Below are 21,044 nucleotides of genomic sequence, written 5' to 3' on the forward strand. Positions count from 1 at the left end.
CACTTGAGGAAGTGGTAGGCTGCTTGTGACTCAGGAACCTCTTGGTGTCAAATGGCAGAAGGCAAAGGCTTAATATGGTTTGGGATCCCCTGGGTCTAGTAGCTACATACTTATTTCAAAGAGTATCATTTAAGGTACACACACACACACACACACAAAAAACTGTGTTTTTAAGGCACACAAGACAGGTCACCAGAAGGTGATAAACTGGTTCTGTTCAGGCAAGAGATAAGAGAAACTTACATTCATAGGACACATTTGTGTGTCTTACAATAGAAGTCTGATGGAACACGGTATCACCAGCTAATCAAGACTGCAAAGTTTATGAGAGACCACAAAATCCACAGGAAGAAATACACAACAGCAGGGTTTCCAGTTTATGACTAAGATCAAAGAATTAGTTTGGTATATCAGAAGAATGCAAGGAGACATGATAATTTTCACCTAGTGAGTACACTGACAGTGGGCTTGCTTCATGAACAAAAAAAATAAAATAATCACAACTCTGGCTGTAATACACTGGAAGGATTTTGAGTGACCTTTTGCTCTTATGACACAATGTCTTATTAGTTAAGTTTAGGCTCTAGTAAACAATTTTTTTTTTTTTTAATACACGTGACCCTTTTTTTCCCCAGTATTTGTGCTTGCTATCATTGGAATCTCTATTCTTTGTTAAATAAACTTACACTTTCTTTCTCTGTTAACAAATCTAAGTGCTATATGATAAGCAGAACTGTGTTCTACAGCATAACTAGAAAGCTGTGGTATACTGTTCCTTTAGGAACAGAGGAGCTGGGAATTCTGAAAGTGTCCTGAGTATCAGGGGCTGGGAAACTCCAGGGAGATGCTCAGAGGTTGGAGTGCGCCTATCATTAACCTGCAAGGAGAAAGCGGGGCTTGTGGAGGCCTGGAATGCAATGCTTGTGGTACCAGAGGCTGATGGTGACGGGGAACTGACCCACTGCAGACACCAACAAAACTTCCTCATATTAAGGGCAGGTGGTAGTGAAATGCCTCAAAACCCTGTGTAGCCCCAGGAAGAGTCATAATGCTCAGCTCTCAAAAACCAGCATATTCCCTCAAGATCTCATCTACACAGCCCCTGTGCCAATATCCCCACTCTGGATACATGCTTTCTGCAGAACCTGGATGCCATAAGCTCCTGCCCTCCCCCTCATCACCCACTGCTACCCCCCAAATCTACCATCTTACGGAGGATTTCACAGCAAAGAGGCCAGTGACAAGTAAATTAATGCTGACAGGGTCTGTATTAACTTAAGTCACAACATTTTTGCAAGGTGGGAAATGGGCGCAGGGTCAAAGGCACCATGAAAAAAACAAAAACAAAAAACACAACAGCTGTTCCCCCTGTGATGCTGCCTAGCAGGTTGCCAGCTCAGCCCAAGGCAGCAGGTTAATTCACCCCAATGCTAACAGAATTCAAAGGAGTGTCAAAAGATATTGTACTGTTATCAGACCAATTCTGATCTGCTAAAGTAGTTCAAAGAAATGTTAATATTATTGTCTTCACTCATCTGTAAGATCACATTATCTTTGTCCCAGCAGTTAATTAACCCTAGATCAGATGGATGTATGTATGTGTGTAATAGGGATTAAATACACCTCTACCCCGCTATAACACAGTCGTGGGGAGCCAAAAATCCCTACCACGTTTTAGCTGAAACCTGTTATATCGGGGTAGGGGCAGCAGGGCTTCAGTGGTGATTTAAAGAGCTCCCGGATCCAGCTGCTGTGGGGAGCCCCAGGCCCTTTAAATCGCCGGCAAGCTCCGATGCTGCAGCCCCAGTGTAGTGGTGGCAGGGCTCCAGTGGGATTTAAAGGGCCCGGAGCTCCCCGCAGCAGCTGGAGCCCCAGACTTTTTAAAGTGCCGCCGGAGCCTCGCTGCTACTGCGCTATACACGAACCTGTGTTATATTGGGTTGTGTTATAGAGGGGGCCCCTGCTCCAGCTTGTTGATGTGGCTCAGGGCTGCTTCTGGGGCTGCTCCCACTAGCACGGGGCTGAGGCTGCTCCATCGGGCCAGGCCATGGGGTTGACAGGCCAGTGCAGCTGGGGAGTTAATAGTTAGGTTGTATTATCCATTAAGACTAATGCTTACCAGTTAACCGTTTACTATTTTACATCCCTAGCGTGTAGATGAGAATTTATTTAATGTGTGAAACTGCATGAAAACTAATGAAGGATTGTTTCTGGTTATCACATTGTTCATGAAAACTAATGAAAGATTGTCTAAACTGCTGTAACTGAATGCATTGTGCACATATGTGCAACTGAATTGCCCATCAAACGGGACTGAACTGAAAATGAAGAAGTATGTTAACTTCAAAGTATAGGTCATTATGCTCAACAATGGAAAATCCTTTGTTGACTAAACACAGACAAAGTTTGTGGGAGGGCTCATGCTATGATAGGAAGTTGTCAGATTGCATTCCAGGGAAAGCAGCTATAAGAAGAAACCCTAAGAGTGATCCAGTATCTCTGGACTGATGGATTCTGACAGGGGGAATCTTGAGCGATTGGACAGAGGTCACTAAAGCCCTTTTGAGTAACCCTGAGAGACTTATTGAGAACTAGCATACTACAGCGCTGCTATCATTTGGCATACAAACTCTAACTCACCTGTAATGTATTTTACCTGCTTTAACATCTCAATAACTCTCATTTCTTCTTCTTAGCGAATATATCTTTAGTTAGTTTACTAGAGAAATTGATAACGGCTTTGACTTTGGTGTGAGATCAAGAACATCCAATGACATGGGGTAAGTGACTGGCCCTTTGGGGTCAGGAGTGATCTAATGTGTGGTGACTTTTGGTTTTAATAACCTTTTATCACAAATTCCAGTTTGTCTTGGTGGTAAAGTAGAGGTTGGAGAGGTTGAGGACTGTCTGTGGCTCCACAGTAAGACTAATACAGTAATCCAGGAGTTCACACTTGTTACTGGCTTGGTGAAATATAATAAAATATACCACCAGTATGGGGTGTCTGCCTTGTTTTCTGACAGTCTGACCTGAGATTGGCACACACATCTGTGAGCCATATCAGTCACAGTGACACCCCCATTCCTGGCCAAAAACTGCATGTTGCAAAACATTCATGAGGGACATACACAAAAGTCAGAGGAAATACAGAGGCAAAACTGGTCCCTTTCTAAGGCCCACCGAACAGAATACACCTTGTTTTCATCCCACTAGCCATAGAAACAAAGGGAATGAAAAGGAATGCCTAATGATTTGTTTGTAATAAGCCAGGTTTGATTGTAATAGTTCAATTGCATTTGTTAGTTTTTCTGACATAACTATAACAAATCTGTACAAAGTTATAATGATTGGGATGTTCTAATCTGTATTATACTGTATCTTACCCTACTGCAGGCACCATGAAGTAGCATGAGGAGTCTCAATATCTTTCAAAGGGGAAACACTAATATCTTTTATTGGACAAATGCTGGTGGGAGCGAGAAAGTTTTGAGCCCCACAGAGCTCTTTTCAGGTCTGGGAAAGGTACTCCTAGCTTCACAGTAACATGCTAAAGAATCTGTTCCACCTTGCATAAGTAGTTAGCCACTATTATCTCTTACAATATGTTCTAAGTACTTATGCGAAACAATCTGTCCCACCTTGCTTGTTGCTGTGAAGCTGGGATTACCTTTCCTAGATCTGAAGAAGAGCGCTGTGTGGCTCAAAAGCTTGTCTCGCTCACGAACAGAAGGTTGGTCCAATAAAAGATATTACCTCATCCTTCATGTCTCTCTAATATCCTGGACTGATATGGCTACAACTACACTGCACAAAAAAGGCAAGTTAGTTTTCATTCCAAAGGGCTCTTTACCTAAGACGGGATGCATTCCTAGGGGATATACTTTGGAAAAGACTATACTGAACCACTGGTAACTAGTACAAAGCCATACTATTAAGACTAAACAGAAAGACTCCCTTTCCCAGGAACAAAAATCCTTTGAAATAGGTTAATACTGTCTGAAGTTTTCTTACAGCAATATGAGGAAGAAGTGGTCTATTTGTGCAATAGAAAAAAACCTGATTCAAGCTTCCCAATTATAAAATAATTATGGAGATGCATGCATTATATGGGAAGGCTGGTTACAGATTTGCTAATTTCTTATGTGAACAGCTGGCCTAATGTTTAACAAGTTAATGAGGACTTTTGATATCTAGTTTCCTAAGACCAATGATGAGGAGACACCGAAAAGAATCTGCCACTGCCACCATGTGATGAACTAAAAACCAAGAATGTCATTTGTTTGCAACAACAGTGAAGAAAAACAAGAAAATACATTTAGATATGTGAAGTTTCTAGTTACCAACTCTTAAAAGCTGCAAAAGTGCCAGCTGTACAGCTTAACAGCTCATGGCTAGACAAAAATATGTTTACAGGCTTTTCTTCATTTTCACAACTCTGTTTTTTCTTAAGTAAAGGCCCTTTGTTTAAATAACATTCTGATCCAAATTTGCACTTTAACAGCAAGTGCTAATTGACCATCTCTAGAGAGGAGAAAAGCTCTATCCATTAAGGGAGAGAAAGGATAATAAACATAGCACATGCACCCAAAATGGCAAGGAGATTGCTTGTGAGGATTTGCAATTCCTATTCATAGAGGTCACAAAAACTATGGACAGGGTGTATGCTAATGGACCTTTAAAACTTGCGACTGCCACAGAACTGTGACATTCCTGGTAGTATCTTATGATGAAAAGTGACATTTATTTAAAGAGTTAAACTACAGTAGTGAGAAAAGTATTTAGAAGAAGGTGTTGAACTTCTGGGATGCCTCAGTTTTACCATTAGGAGACTACAGTTCCTCTGAAAGAGGAACAGCAATCAATGTCATGTTAGGAGACAATGCTCAAATCTATATCCTCATCATGATCATCAAGAGCTCCTTAACTCAGGTTCCAGGCACTGCGCTATACTGGAAAGCACAGCAGTTCTGCCACTTTGAAACCAACTCTGATGCTTCCTGCAGTTTCTTTTCCTCCAACAAATGGATCCACAATGGTTTGCAATGCTCCAGCCACTGCTGGACACAGGTCTTTCTTCTGCCCCCCAGTAATCTGCACTCACATTTCGCCTCTCTCTTTACCCCTGTAAGCATATTTTATGGGCATGAGATGCAACCTGGGTCCTGGAGATGCCCTCATTACATCTCCTGTAACACAAATGGTGCAAATTAAACTGCAAGGGTGAAGGACTCACACCCTTGTAACTAGTGTCTGCCAACACCCTGACTAGTTGTAAAAAGATCCCAATCGCCATAAAAAAAACAGGAAGCAAAAGAGTATATGGTAGCTTGGTGAGCAGGGGGAAAGAAGGAGGAACTGATGCTTACCATTTCTAACAATGAATCCAAAACTTTCATTTCAAGGAGAGGGGATGGATGCACTCAAAAAGGAGGAAGCGACTGATATGATTTGCCCTATATGCCAGACTCAGCTCATAGCATTTAGGAGAAAACCTGAAACAGGGCCAAGGAACAGTGTAAACTTTCATCAATGGATCAAGATATATTAGTCTACATTTTCAGCTTTCACAGAAGAAGAGTCTTGAAAATTTGAAAGGCAAAAATAAATGTACAGATTACCTGGTAGTTGTTTTGGTTTTGCGACAGCCTCAGTTGATTTGAAGATGTAAAATGAGGAGAAAAGTTACTTCTTGATGGATTAGCAGTACTATACAGTGTACTGGATGGTGTATGTAATGAGGTCCGTGGAGGCAAGCGGTAGTCTCTGTTATGATATAATACATTGTCAGGCAAGTCCCTGGAATTCACCATCTGTGAACTGCAGCTCATACTTCTGCCTGGTCCAGACAAAGCTGTGCTTTGGTTCTCCACTCGAAGGGAACTGCTATTTTCACAAAACCTTGAATAACTTTGTATTTGTGCTCCCATAGATGCAAGCTCTTCCTCTCTAGCATATTCATCATCAGCATCTCCTGTTTCCATTGCAATGGACAGGCAACTGCCCTCGACCGAACAAGGCTTCTGTGTTGTATTTCCTCCCATAATTCTTTGAGATTGATCAGTAACTGCCAAGGAAAAAACTTCACGAATTTCCAAGTTTTGTGTGCTACAAGAAGGGTCTCGAACATTAGCTCTTTGTCCAGATGGGATGTGTGATGCAAAGGCTGTGTGTTCTGGTTTGTGTAACCTCTGACACCCCACTGGTTCAGCTTTACATGGCCTGTGGCATATTATTGGCTTTTGAGGTAACACTAACTCTGCAGTCTGGACCGATGAACCACCATAATTTTTCTTAGTATGATTGTATATGGAGTTTGCAGAATTCAACACACTTGTTTGTCTTGACAAAATAATAGTTTTTTCCCCCAGGAGCAGCGAAGCACCTTTACAATGTGATACTTGTCGTCCTACAGGGATATGCTGCTGCTGAAATTCTGTATCACTTTTTCCAGGTTGTCTCTGAATAGAGTTTTTATGTATCTCAGTCATTGAAGCATTAGTCTGTTTCGTGGATCCCTGCCTGCTGGATGAACTAGCTGGGCTATATATACCAGTTACTATTACATCGTTGTTAGATGATGTCCAAGAAGACTGCTGGCTTTGGGATCGAGCAATGTTTACCACATTTCTGACTGCTACTTCTGGAGGCACTGTAGGGGTGCTAGGAACAGTCCTTGGTGGGGTGCCTCCAGATTCTGCAACATTCTTGCTGCTCATCTTTCTTCTTTTATTGCCAACCCAAGTCTGCAAATACAAAATATTAATATATAAGAATGTTAGCCACACTCAGTTTTTCTTAATATTCAAAGCCTCAATCTTCCAAAGACTTCTGCATGTATATAAGTCTTTACAATTAATATTTAAATTACTAATATATTAGAAATGGGTAGCATCAAAAATAGTTGTAAGGGAGAGGGGAAAGAGACATGTCTTGATTATGCAAAAATCAAAACCACAGATGATGGGGATCCAGGTCCCATTTTATCCAAATGCCTGAAGTTCAGTAGAGTGAAGATTTCTAGTTCTGGCCCACCTCAGAAAAGAATACACAACTTGTTGCATCTCCCCTCTTCTTGCCCCAAAATTATCTTTGCATAAATATGGCAGAAGCTTGTGGTTTTCTCCTCCACATACTTGGACTTGGTTTTACCTTTCATTTTTTATTGTGAAGAAAAACCAAACAAGGATACACTAGGTGTTTAATTCCTTCCCCTTCCCAATTTCAACTTTTACATCTAGTGAAAACAAGGTACTCCTGAAACCAATAATTATACTGAGAGATTCAGCATAATCAGTATCTTTACTATCCAATAGCTGAGATGTTTTCAAAATTGAAATACTACAGACACTTATCTTCTCTTATTTTTTTAATTTAATTAAAAATATATATATACACACAAGCGTTGTCCTCAAAGTATCAATGAATCCCAAGACAGGGGAAAAGTTTTCCAACACAAAGGGACTGAATTGAAGATTGGTCAAAAAAGAATTGTAAAAATGTTTGTCTTTTTAATTTAACTTTTTAAATCATATACCTCAAGAGCTGCTTTTAGTGAGAAAAACTGATTTGATTACATAAATCTAATACAGACTAAGGGGATTAGGTTCAACAGACAGAATAATTTCCCATTACAGATATTTCTGTAACTAACAGTGAAAAATATATGAAATTATATACAAGATATTTAAAACAGTGGAGGCTGTTTTATGCAAAAGTCTCTCTTTTGAAGAGAACAAGCTAGAGATCTTTAGTGATTTTGTACTTAAGTTCCAAAAACCCATTACTGGTTTCAAACAAAATACATCAAGTAGGAAAACTTGCTCTGAAACTAATGAATGAAAATGTATTTAACAAAGGTAGTGGGGAACACTAACTTCAGCATTTCAACAGAGTGTTGCTTGTAACTTTTATTAGAAGCAGCAGGCACAGGTGCAGGCTCTGTGAGTACTCCAGGGCTGAAGCACCCATGTTGGGGGCGGAGGGGGGGGAAAGGCAGCCCCTCTATCAGCACCTCCGCCACCCTCCAGTGCCTCCCATCAATCAGCACCTCCTGCCCACCATGGAACAGCTGATCTGCGGCATGCAGGAGGCACTGTGAGGGAGGGAGGGAGGAGCGAGGGTGGGGGAGGAGCAGGAAGAGACAAGATGGCGGTGGGGACTTGCGGGAAGGGGTGGAGTGCAGGCGGGGTGGGAGGGGAGCACCCCTCTGACACATTAGAAAGTCGGCGCCTATGACAACATGCATGGTGTTGCAATATCAGTACTACACAAACAACCTTTACCATGAAAGAGGTGGGATTAATTTACACACTCATAAGAGTTTCGTATCAAGTTGTCTGCAGTGTTGTTGTAGCCATGTTGGTGTCAGGATGGGTGAGAGAATATCTTTTATTGGATCAACTTCTGTGCTACACTGGCAATTTACAGTGCTGCAACTTTCTCACTCAGGTGTGTGAAAACAGGCCCCCCCGCCCAAGCACAGCAAGTTTCAGCACTGTAAAGCACCAGCGTAGACAGTGCACCAGCGCTGGGAGCTGCGCCCCTTGTGGAGGTGGGTTTTTTAGAGCGCTGGGAGCATTGCCAGGGTAGACTAGCCCAGAGCTCTTCAGGTCCCGGAAAGGTACTCAGGGTCACAGCTAAACAGAAGGTGAAACAGACTGTTTAACATAAGTAGTTGTCATGTATTGTAAAAGAGCATTTAAGGTGAAGTGGCACTTAATAACTCTGCAGTCATAGAACCAGTGTTTAATAGGTTACAGATTGTAGTAATAAGCCGTAAATCCAGTATCTTTATTAAGCCCATGATTTTTACTGTCTAGCAAAGTTATGAATTCAAACTCCCAGGCTTAAATTAAATGTAGACAAAGGTACTGAATATGCCTATCACAATGTGCGCCCAGACAATCACTATGCTCTTGAATGAACTCACACAGAAAAATTATAAAAGACAAAGACACAATATCACAATTTTCAGACCACTCCATATCTGACCTCTCAGGCCTCATCCTCAAAAGGAAACCTGCAAAACACATTTAAAAGATGCTTAAATTTACAACTTTGCTAGACCCTAAAAATAACGGTTTTAATAAAGACACCGGATTATGCCTTATTACAACAGTCTGTAACTCATTAATCCTCCTTTTTTTGTCCTATGACTGCAGCGGTGTTAACTGTCCACTCCACATTGAATGGCCTCTTACAATATGCTAACTACTTATGCAAAACAACCTGTTCCACCTTCTCTTTAGCTGTGACATTTTTGTACCTTTCCCAGACCTGAAGAAGAGCTCTGTGTAGCTGGAAAGCTTGTCTCTCTCACCAAAAGAAGTTGGTCCAATCAAAGATACTACCTCACCCATCCTGTCTCCTCCTACTGATGCCTAGTCTACATTAGAAAATCAGGTTGGCTTAACTATGTTGGTCAGGGTAAAAAAAATCCAACCCCCTGAGCGGCGGCGTTAAGCCACTCTAAGTCCTCATGTAGACAGTGATAGGCTGACAGAAGAATTCTTCCCCTGACCGAGCCAATGGGAGAACCCCTCCCATCACGTAAGTCGCATCAAGACTGAAATACTACAGTGGTCCAGCTGTACCACTAGGGTAACCAGATGTCCCAATTTTATCAGGACGGTCCTGATTTTGGGGGCTTTTTCTTATATAGGCACCTATTACTCCCCACCTCCTGTCCTGATTTTTCACACTTGCTGTCTGGTCATCCTATGCACCACTAGCATTTTAAGTGTACACAAGCTCTAAGTTTGACTTCAGATTTGTAACTGTCAATTTCTGCTAATTTATATGCTTCAGTATAAAGAGGAGAGTTATGGACATAAGGATCCACTAGAAAATAAGAGCTTCCTTCTGCTCACATTCAGGTTAGTGACAAAACTCCTTAGACATCTATGGATGCAGGATCAGACTGTAAGTATGTACACAGATCATATAGTACAATTTTTGTTGCTGTGCCACTTTGCTGATCTTTGGTGTGTAGCAAAATGGTGACCAGTTAATTCAAACAAGAGCTGAAAATTCAGCAAACCAAGTGATCAGTTTTACCCAGAACAAAAAGGAGGATTTATTCTGTACTTATTCTGGATTTTATATATATATATATATATATATATATATATATATATATATATTTTTTTTTTTAAAGACAGACAACCCCACCTTACATTCTGATACACCCACATAGTTGTTTAGAGTTTAATATCTGAACCTCATATCTATGGAAATTCACTGGAAATCTCACCTCAAGACAAAAGTAGTCTGATGCTCATATTAACAGAAGAGAGCAGTTTTCTGCATTACCATCCATCTACTAGCATGTATCATGCAAAATACAGAATGATACCAATGACATCTCATTTACAAGTTCTAATGATCAGTATAAAAACAAATTTAACAATTGTAACGATATGTAGCCCCCAATCTAGCAAAGCACTTAATTTAAGCACATGATTAAGCATGCAAATCATCCCACTGACTCCAATAGTTACACATATAAATGCTTGGATCAGCAAGGATTTATATTCCTCGCATAATGTTTTTAGTTCTGCTCTCTTCTTAAGAGGAAACAAGCAGCCTCCAACCCAAAACATGACTAGCCACAAGTTTCAGGAAAAAGCAAATTAATCTCTCTCCCAATTAACTCACAATCACAGACATTAATTTGAAATGGATATCTGAAAACTTGTTGCATCCTGTGGTACTATTTGTTTTACTTCTACTCAGATAATATCCTTTTCAAACTGAAATTATATCAGAAGAAAAACTATAAAATATATTTAAAAAACCCAGTTTGGAACTAATAGAAAAATCACCTCATCATTCAGCAAAATTAATACTCAATTGTCAAATCAAACAGTTATTTTAAAACATATACAAAAAATTGAAGTAAAACTGCTTTGGTAAAATACTTCACAATTACAGTTATGTTAACTATTAAAGAAATAGCTTATTTCTGAACTTTCTATGTTGGGAAAGTCTAAATCCATTTTGGTTTGAATGCTTAAGTGTCCCAACAAAGAAAAAAATCCTCTTTCTTTCCAGGACTGGCTGTACAGGTTCTAATTTGGAAAGAAACAATATATTGCATCATCTACTTTTGTCATAAATCTTGTTGTTTTTTTTTTTAAATGGTATCATGAACAGAAATAAGTCATTAAAGAGAATCTCAGAATAAGTCTTTACCTTATCCCCAAGCCAATTCAAGAATTTGTCAAGATGGCAATATACTAACCCATAAAACTAATCAAGACTCAATACAGAGATTAACAGAGACACTATTGCATTTTCTGTATGACTTTTACATTATTATTAATTTTTTCTAGTACTGTGGTAGCATCCCAACTGAGATCTAGCTCCCACTGTGCTAGGCACTGTACACAGCAAGAGGTAGTCTTTGCTTCTACAATCTAAACAGACAGGTTGGACAAGGAGGGGTGGGGATTACAAAATGCCAGCAGAACAAGAGGTATGTTGGTCTGCAAATGGCATGTTACTGCCACAATCTTTGTGGAAATGCTTTTGTCAGGAAGGCGATGGCTAAACAGACAGAAAACTGAAGGAAGAATGGACCTATAGGGAACATAGTAAAGGGGACTGGAGAAGAAAGAAGAGGGATGGAAGGCAGGGAGTAGGTACAACAGGTAGACTGAGGCAAAGAGACTGTGAGGGACCTGAAACAATCAGCCAATCAGCACAGGGAAGAGAATGTCCAGAGCAAAAACTACTGAAAACATCCAAAGTTCCCTACTGCAGCTACTTGTCTGCTCCTGCCAGTCTGAGTTTCTGGTGGGCTTCCTAGGGTTTTTTTTTCCCCTCTATCCTGAGCTCAAGTTTCTCCAGAGAGGCAAGGCTACTTAGAAGGTGGTGCCTCTGGAATGGGGGGGGGGGGGCAATGGGAGGGAAGGAGCGCTCCCCTACATGGTTCTGGGTCCACGGGGTTGGGAATAACTAAATGGGTCTTATCTCCTTTTTCCCTCCCACACAGTGTTGTAGATGTATCCACTGTAGCTGCTTGTATCTGGCTCCTGCCTGCTTGATTGTTGTACCAACTCTTAACTATTGCTTCATGATTTCTACTTCCTTGTGAAACATTATATACAAAATGGCTCTTCTTTCATAGGGGGAGCATTATCCTGCTCCCATGGAATTCAGTGTCTTCAGAAGAGACCCCAGAAGCACTAAGCTATTCGATATTATTGTTTAGTGATAACTAATACCAATAAGCAGCAATGCCATCTATTTATGACAAGGAACACAGCAGTTTTATAGATCTCTTTCAAAGTCATTTTTAAAGGAAACAAAATTTCTATTCTATTTCAAAGCCGTTTCCTGATGTAAACAACATTCACTTTATGTGATATATAATCTAGGTTTTCAGCAGGAAAACTCTATTTGGAATTTAGCTTTCTTGAAGGGACCCCTGTTGCTTGCACAGCATGAAAGTCCCTACTAATACTTCAATAACGTAAAAGTGTTCATAGGAACACAGACTACAAGCAGCCCTCTCTCAGGAAAGAATGTGCATATATTATAGCTGGGGATGGAAGCCTTTTTAAAAAAAATAAAGTTAATGATTCCATCCCCTACAGATATTTTATGTAAACAAATGTACTTGTTAAATAATTACGTAAATTCAAGTGTGGAAGGCCTCAGTACTTACCCTGACTACACTGAAGTCCAGCTTAGTTTCTTGTGCACACTGTAATATGAGCTGAAAGCAATTTTTACTTTGATTTGTCATTCCATTTTCATAATAACGCTGTAATATCCTTTGTTGTTCTACAGTAAATACAGAACGCAGATTCATCTAAAAATAAAAGAAGATACTCTGAAAGTTGGAATAAATATTTTAATACTTGTAGAAATTACTCATTTATCCAAACAATCATAACACTAGTGTACACATCTCACTTTTTTCCAAAAAAAAATTCATCCATACTGATATTTTTATTTACTGTTCAGAACTTCTGTTACGAACTATGTTCGTGGTTTTCCATTATGAGATGAATTTAACCTGAGCTGTTAAACTATATAACCAAAATAAAGGTTGCCTTTTTATAGTAATAATCACTAAATACCTCTTCTAATTAATTTCAGTTTAAAAGGTTTCTTCCTGAAAATGCCATTGTTGCTTGTAACAACCACCAGTAAATTCTCTACGGAGCAGCACAAACTATGAGATGAAGTCAAACTGTTACCTTGGGGGCAGTGAAGACTCAAACATTTAACCAAGACTGTAAAGGCCTAGTCTACACTTAAAAGCTATGTCACTCAGAGCTGTGAAAAATTTCACATCCTGAATGCGGTAGTTAGATCGACCTAACTCCTGGTACAGAAGCTGTTAGGTCAATGGAAGAATTCTTCTGTCAACCTATCTACTGCTTCTCAGACAGATGAACTACACTGATGGAAAAAACCTTTAGTCAATGTAGGAAGAGTCTACGCTGCGGCACTGCAGCTGTAGTATAGACATAGCCTAAGGCAACTTTGCTAAATCTCCATAAAAACGTACTAGCCCAGGCATAAAGTCTACATCAGGGGTCAGCAACCTCTGGCATGCGGCTCGCCAGGTGCCAGGCCAGCTTGTTTATCTGTGGCGGCTCCCACTCTCCGCGGTTTGCCGTCCCAGGCCAATGGGGGCAGCAGAAAGCAGCACAGGCTGAGGGATGTGCTGGCCATGCCAGTGGGAGCCGCAATAGGCAAACCTGCAGACGCGGAAGGTAAACAAACTGGCCTGACTCACCAGGGTGCTTACCCCGGCGAGCCATGTGCCAGAGGTTGCTGACCCCTGTCTACATGTTCACCTTTTCCATAAAATTAAAAATACACACTCCACATAAACCTAATGCTATTTTACATTACCATCCAAAAAAACTTCACTTCTGGCAAGATGAAATTGTTATCTCAAAGGATGTTTTTGCTTTAGCACCATTTAACATTTTACGGCCTGATCCTACTATCCTTATGCATCCAAAACATTAGTGGGAATTTTGAGCGCACATACAATTCAGGACTGGGCCCTTTATTTGGCTTTAAACAAAAGGTGGCAGCAGGAGAAGAGCAAGACAGCATATGATGGCAGTTTTGGAAGTAGCTAATATAGTGCCACAGGAAGCAAAGAACAACTGACCATACAGATTATTTTTAAATTTTAAGTAAATGCAGAACGCAGTAGAAAGAAAAACAAAAAGTCCATCTTGTGGGAAAAGAGAGAAGAAGAAAAAAAAAAAAAAATCAGTCCCAGCAACTGGGATATCTTAGGGAGAAAGTTGTTACAATAATTTTTGTACATTAATTACAAAATAAAATTTAAAACATCTAAACATTTAAATTGTTTGTATATATTAGACAGAATCTTAACTATGACCACAATCGTTAGTTTCCTATAAAGTAAAAAAACTTCATGTAGAAACAACAAATTCAGCTTGTTTTATACAAAACAGAACATTAGACTGACACGGCTGAACAAGAGAACAAGCCTGATCCTCAGCAAAATAATTCTTTGAAATAAAAATAAAAATCATGTTACATTTAACTGAAAACACTGTGCCTTTACAAACTAGCAGGCTGAAAAACTATAGATTTATTTTCTTTAAATGTATGTGTCAAAACAATATGATTGGTTTGTTTGTTTTTTTTAATACCATGATCTGAAATCTGTCCAACTTCAGCAGGGTGCTTCACCACCAATATTATCAGTCATTAATGTTTAGGACTCGTGGTAAAATTCTATTATTTCCTTAGGTCAGAGCTTTAATGGCAGAGTTTATTTTCCTCCAAATGCTAATAATGGACACCAAAAAAAAAAAAAAAAAAAAAAAAAAAAAAGGCATTTTCACAAAGATTTTGTATATAGCTTTCAAAAATTAGGTGATTAATTCCTTACCTTCCAACAGTGCATACTGAAAATGCTTTGTCCATATCATATTTCACCTCCCTTCCTATCCCTTACCTCAAACTGTCTGTCTAACAGAAGTTATGTTGTTCACAGCACTAACAGACCTGCCAAGTGTCATGCATTTTTGCACTGAGGTCTATCACCCACCAGGCAGAACTAGTAAAATGTGACACACAGGGGAGAGGGAGAGACCATCCCTCCCAATACTCTGTAGCCTAGAGAAATGTACAAAAAACTACAAGGCAAGAGCTATGAGAGCCATCTCTTCCACTAACAATGAGCAAGACTTCACACCCCTTTCAGAAGAGAGGCAACCATCATTCACCCATTTTACAAATAAAGGTAACAGAGTTTTCATACGGCCACCACAAGTAGATCTAGAAATAGAACCCAGTTCTCTGATATGACAGGCTTAAATTTCATCCACTGATTCACACTGCCTTTCTGAAGAAGTATTTGTAACCCTGGGTCTCTTTGTCCCTATCTGGAGGCTAGACCATGTGTACAAGTTTATGAGTCTTCTGCTGCCTCTATATGAATGGAACTCAAGTGATAGAGATCCCAGGTTCAGTTCCTACAGATGACCAAACTGATCTGTTAGACTTGGTGATGCTGACTCACAATTAGAGCCCACTCTCATCACAGAGCCAGAGGCCAAATCCTGATAACTCAACATGCCACTGTATGTCATACTCCTGAGGGCATTCTGTGCCAAAAAAATAAAAAGTCTGCACCAAAAAATTAAAAATTCTGCAAGTTTTATTTGTCAATAAATAAATGCAGAGGCTCCAGCATGGCAGCGGGGAGCACAGGCCACTGGTTGCACGAAGGTGAAAAATCACCCTGCAGGTCTCCATCCACCCCTAGGACACAGACTCAGCGGCAAGGCTGCACCCAACCCTCACACAGCACAAGGCCTAGACCTGCCACAGAAACACCCTGGGGCCCTGCCCCTCTGTGCCAGGTGTGGGGAAGGCAGGCTCATCCAGGCAGGATCCAGTGTGAAGGGGCTCAGTGTGGAGGATACAGGTGTGGGGTGAGAGGGTTCTGTGTGGGACAATATGGGTGCAGGCAGCTCAGTGGGGGGGTCTAGGTATGGGGGGGATCTGGATGCACAGAGGCTCATTGTGGGGGTTCCAGGTGCAGGGGTTGAGGTTCAGTGGGGTGGAGTTTGGATATGGAGGACTAGGGAGGTTCTGGTTGTACAGGGTAAGGCTTGGAAGGGGTGTCTGGGTATGAGAGATCCAGATGCACAGGTGCTGGGTGGATGGAGGAGCAGCTTGACATACAATGACCCCTCCCTCCACAGCTGACAAGTGATGGGGGCAGGAAGCAGGGGAGGATACTGAGCTTCCTATAGCTGGGGAAGGTTTCTGCAGGTGAGTCTGACACAGCCCCAGCCACTCTTTGCAGGGGAAAAGGAAGTCCTGTCCTCTCCCACCTCCAGCCCAGACAGGACTAGCAGCTGATCCCAGCTCAGGATAGGAGCCACTGCCTTCGGTGTCCCCAGCCCCACAGTGATTTACCTCTCTGCTGGCTGCTCCAGGTGCCTGAAATGATGTACCTGCACTGCTAGGGAGTGGTGCGTGACTGCTCTTGTAGCTTCCCTTTGCTTCCCTGTCAGAAAGTCATTCTTCTGTGGGGAAGCAAAGAAATCTGTAAGGGACATGAATTCTGCGCACACGCAGTGCTGCAGAATTCCCTCAGCAGTAATGTCACAAACAGTTGTATAACTGGCAAAGCGTGTTATGTCTCCTTCTATGGGCTGGTTCACTTAAACGATAAGAGCATGCTTGCCCTAGCAGTTCCTCTTATAAAGCATGTAGAAGAAGTCTCTCTGTGGATCTGAATATTGTGGGGTCAAGTCCTGATGATTGCCTATATGGGAAGGGGGAGGGAGAAATACACGTTTGTGTGAGGACCCTAAAATTGTTTTTGAAGTAATTTTATATTGCAAAATGTTGCATTTAGAAGTGAATTAAGATCTAGGCTAGTATTTATTTTATTCTTTTTTTTTAGTATCTGTATATTTTAGATAACGGTAGATATCGCTAAGGAACAGAATGGAGCATTTAATTATAGAGTTTGTTCTTGCTGTTCTTCAAACAATGTGGGAGATTTTGACTGTGAGTACAGAGTTGGTGACCCTGCCTATGTAATCCCCCAAAGGGTAAAAATGTGCTAAAAGAAACATCCTTTCAGGAAGCCTGCCTCAGTCTCAAAAATGACCATGGAGTTGGAACTACCTGTTACTCTTAAAAGAATTGTCCCTCTCCCAACATATCTATGCTGGGATATACTGGCAGCCGGTGTGTGTAAGAAGCTTGCCCCTGCTTCTGCTGCAGTTGCTCTGTTGAGAGAGAGCTTCATCCATCAAGGCTCTCAAGTACATGCCTCTCACCTGCATTGAACTTGTACAATTTTTATAGTGTTTAATAGTTGTGTGAATTTCCATACACGTAAGTTAGCCTATTTAAATAATTTGCATAAAATATCATACATGGTGCTGCACAAATATGGTAGTTATACACTACACTCCAACACTGCCAGGACAAGCAGTACGCAGACCCTTGCACAGAACCCCACAAAGTCACTAAATGATCAGGTTCCCCCTCTGCAACAGTTCTTGATAATCAACAGACATAACAAACAGAGTAAGTCAAGAGGCTTTCCAAGAAGGGTAGGATTCTTACTCCTGATATTACTTTCAACAGTGGCTTTGCAGGTTTACTATCTAAACACATTCACCAGAGCCTACTTCCTGCCAGGATGACTATTAGATAACCCTACAGATATTTCGGAATCAAACTATATAGCAGGGTTATGTTTTGAATCATTAACTTACTTGGAGGTTTTGCTTGCCCAGGGAATGCAGGATCCAGCCCTAAGAGAACAGATGAGCATTAGTTCACTAGACCAATTTGCATCTAAGGTTTACTGAATAAACTTGTTAAGAGCAAGAACCAACAGATGGGTCTGTATTGATTTCTCTCCCTTAATTTTAGTATCTGTAGAAATTTAGTAAATGAAAAGATGACAAATCCATTAATTCAAAGACCTATCAAATGATATTCCTAGTCAATGGGGACAGAAATAAAGACAGAATATCCACTTTATCCACACTGCTCTGCCAATTAATCAATCTGTCCTAACTTTTAAATACTATCTCTTTCCAGAGGCAGAACAAATTTAGGCTTAATCTCATTTCATATAAGGTTCTTTAGAGAGCAGAGTATTATCTAAATTAAAAATTGTGACATTACAATACAGATTTCAGCTGAAACCAAACTTATTTAAATTTTCAGAAATTATATTAAATTGAAAGGAAATCTTAGAAACGAAAGAGCAGTGATTTTATCCCTTTAGTTTTTATTTATGTACATATACACACACATTTAAGTTTATATATGTTTTAAACTAATAGCACAACAACTTAAATTATGTATTATCTGGGTACTTCCCCCATGTCCATTTTCTTGTCCAACATATATCTAATGTGGGTAGTGAATGACAGCTGCAGATGTGAAGACTTTTCTCTAGGTTATCCTGCAACTTAGTTTGTTGCACAAGCAGTGTTACACTTGACTCTGAGCTGAAATTTTCAGTGATAAAACTCTGAAAGAAAACCGGATCAATGAAAACACAAAAAAAAAAGTCTCTCAAAATTATTTAACCCAAAGGGAAATTAACAGGATAGTGACAGGGCTACTGCTTTGTTGAGCCATTCTGATATTAGTGCTTGAATATTAGTGCTTGTAGTTAACGCTAAGTCATACCAGCAAGTGGATTTTTTTAGTTTCAGCCATGATACAAGAAGACTGAGAAAAAATGAAACAAGGTCAGAGATGGAAGTCTTAGGAAAAACCTAGAAATGACCAAAACAGGAGAGAAAGCTTAAACTGAGGTTCATAATTGGTTGTTATTTGAGTTAAAAATAAAGCAAAACCCAGGAATGAGGAAAGTTTGGAGTCTATGTTCATAGCAAGATAGAAAATACACTGTCACAAGACATTAGAAGAGAATTTTTAAAAAAGTTGCATCCATCTTGCTAGTCTCAGTTTTAGGAACTGAAGAGTAAGCAAAATTAACTTTTCCGTTTGGAGATCCTTTCGGCCACAAGCAACACTATTTGTGACATTAACAGAAAAAGCCCTGACCATTCAGTCATACAAGATACGCCAGTTGTCATTCTGTTTTAATACTGGTTTTAAAAGTATCCAAGGTGCAATCAGCAATATTTCTTTTCCAGTTATTAAAATAAGTGTAGTTGGAAGTCAGTTTACACCTAGTGCTTCTCACAGTGGATTTTTGCCAGTAATTCACACTTCAGAAATATAGCTATGTAACTCATAGTTAGCACCTCAAGTACCTATTTAAAATGTTAAACTTTATAAAAGTTATCGATCTCAGGGAACTATATTAACTTTCAGGAGCTGCACTAAGAAAAATGAGAAGCATTTTCTTTTGAATTCCTTAGTTAAATAGACCAAGTGAAAGTCATCCTGCAAAATACAAGAGCTGCAGTGAGTCAAATTTCCCATATTTGGACTAACGAGGGTTTCAAAGTACTGACATGGAGAGGGGAAAAAACCCTAAAACTCACAAAAATAAGTAAGTATGTACAGAATGTCTATGCTAAATTAATAAATGCTGAGTAAACAAACACCATATATGTACAAGTCTAGCAGCTACTGTAAAATAAGCCAACATTGGTTACTTAACAATATAAAAATCCATAGGTTCTTGTACACAGTGACAGCTCATTAGAAGTGCAATTTTAGTATCTTGGATTTTTTCATAAACAAATATCCAGTTTTATTTGGAAGTCAATAACTGCCCTTAAAAACTGAGCACTAAAATAAAGAGGCTCCCAAGTACTGTCAGAAAACAAAACTGAAAAATCAATATCAAATATATTTGCTGATACCAAAACCTCACAAAATTTAACTGTTTCCTGTTTCTAAAATGCATCATTTAGACTGGGCACTACCTCACTATTTCACAATGAAGAAAACTTCAATTCACTGTAACAGAGTTCTCCAGGAGAAAACTTTAAAATTTCAGAATACCATTACCATAACTCCCACAACTATGTTCATGAAAAATAACCCATTAAATGGAAAAAAATTCTCTAAGATCTTTATGGTTTCTCGAAGGTCTATATTTCACTTATTTTCTTTTGAGAAACAATCAGCTTGTATTACCTAGATAATTGCTACAGATACATAAAAGTCTGAGGGATTATTATTTAGCCTCTAACCTTCTTATTCAGGAAATCCACTGATAAGCAGGGGGAAATGTGTATACAAATCCATGTGTATACAAATCATTTTTAAAAAAAGGTCAGCAGTTAAGACAACATAAACACCCAGCTCAGCCTCAAATACAGACTCCTGAGTTTAAATCCACTCCATTTCCTATTACAGCCTCCCACAAAGCACATATCCAATTCCTCACAATTTCACCTCAACTTGGATCTCAGGCTTTTAAGTTAGAAACATGGACTTTTGACTTCAGCAAGATTAAAATAACAATGTTACTGAAGTGTGCACCTGAAGAACTGGATGTCTGTATTGTTGGTAGTCGGAATTGAAAGGGAGTTTCTTCAGAGCAGAAGAGGCTGTGAATTTGGGTATTATGTTTAGGTGACAAGACGTGAGAGTTGAGGTTGCATTGGTTATTTTTTCTTGAAGCAGGATAACGATAATGAGGAAATAATTAGAACAGTTGCACTATTTGCCTATCTTGCTAGTAAGATAAGACCGTTTTCACTAAGTGTGATGTTTGCTAAATATTATGGTATCGAAGCACAATTGATAAATACGTAATTATATTTTACACCATTTATAGTCTGTTTTAACATTGTATTATAAGTGTGTAATTTAGAACTCAGTTTTATTTCTAACATGTCTATGCTTACATACTCATTTGTATCTGTATTTGCTTTTCCCATGTTTGACAAAAGCTGATTGACCTAAACAGTCAATATAAGCTAGGTAGTGGGTCTCCCTACTAGTTCAGTACCCCTGCTGCTCACTTATCCTGAGCCTGGATGACCAGCCCCACTACTCCCTTTGCTTCATTTAGAGAGGCTTTTTCTAAATGTAATAAACTCAGAAAACAGAGTCTACAGAGA

At 39.8% G+C, this 21,044-nt stretch overlaps 1 protein-coding gene across 3 annotated transcripts in view; it reads right to left on the reverse strand.

Annotated features, from left to right (window-relative positions):
* The window catches only part of HDX (highly divergent homeobox), a 90,258-nt gene that overhangs the window by 59,213 nt on the left and 10,001 nt on the right, over positions 1-21,044 (reverse strand). The window contains exons 1-3 of one of the 3 annotated variants that reach the window (XM_050965041.1): positions 16,435-16,469; positions 12,671-12,817; positions 5,619-6,743 (exon numbers count right to left, since the gene is read on the reverse strand). In XM_050965041.1, coding sequence (XP_050820998.1) covers positions 5,619-6,743; positions 12,671-12,817 — 1,272 coding nt within the window. In that variant the 5' untranslated portion in view covers positions 16,435-16,469. Of the gene's footprint in view, positions 1-5,618; positions 6,744-12,670; positions 12,818-16,434; positions 16,470-21,044 lie in introns of those variants that run through there. The other 2 variants (XM_050965040.1, XM_050965042.1) reach the window with 2 other exon arrangements.

Source organism: Gopherus flavomarginatus, chromosome 8 (assembly GCF_025201925.1).
Source record: "Gopherus flavomarginatus isolate rGopFla2 chromosome 8, rGopFla2.mat.asm, whole genome shotgun sequence".
NCBI lineage: Eukaryota > Metazoa > Chordata > Testudines > Testudinidae > Gopherus > Gopherus flavomarginatus.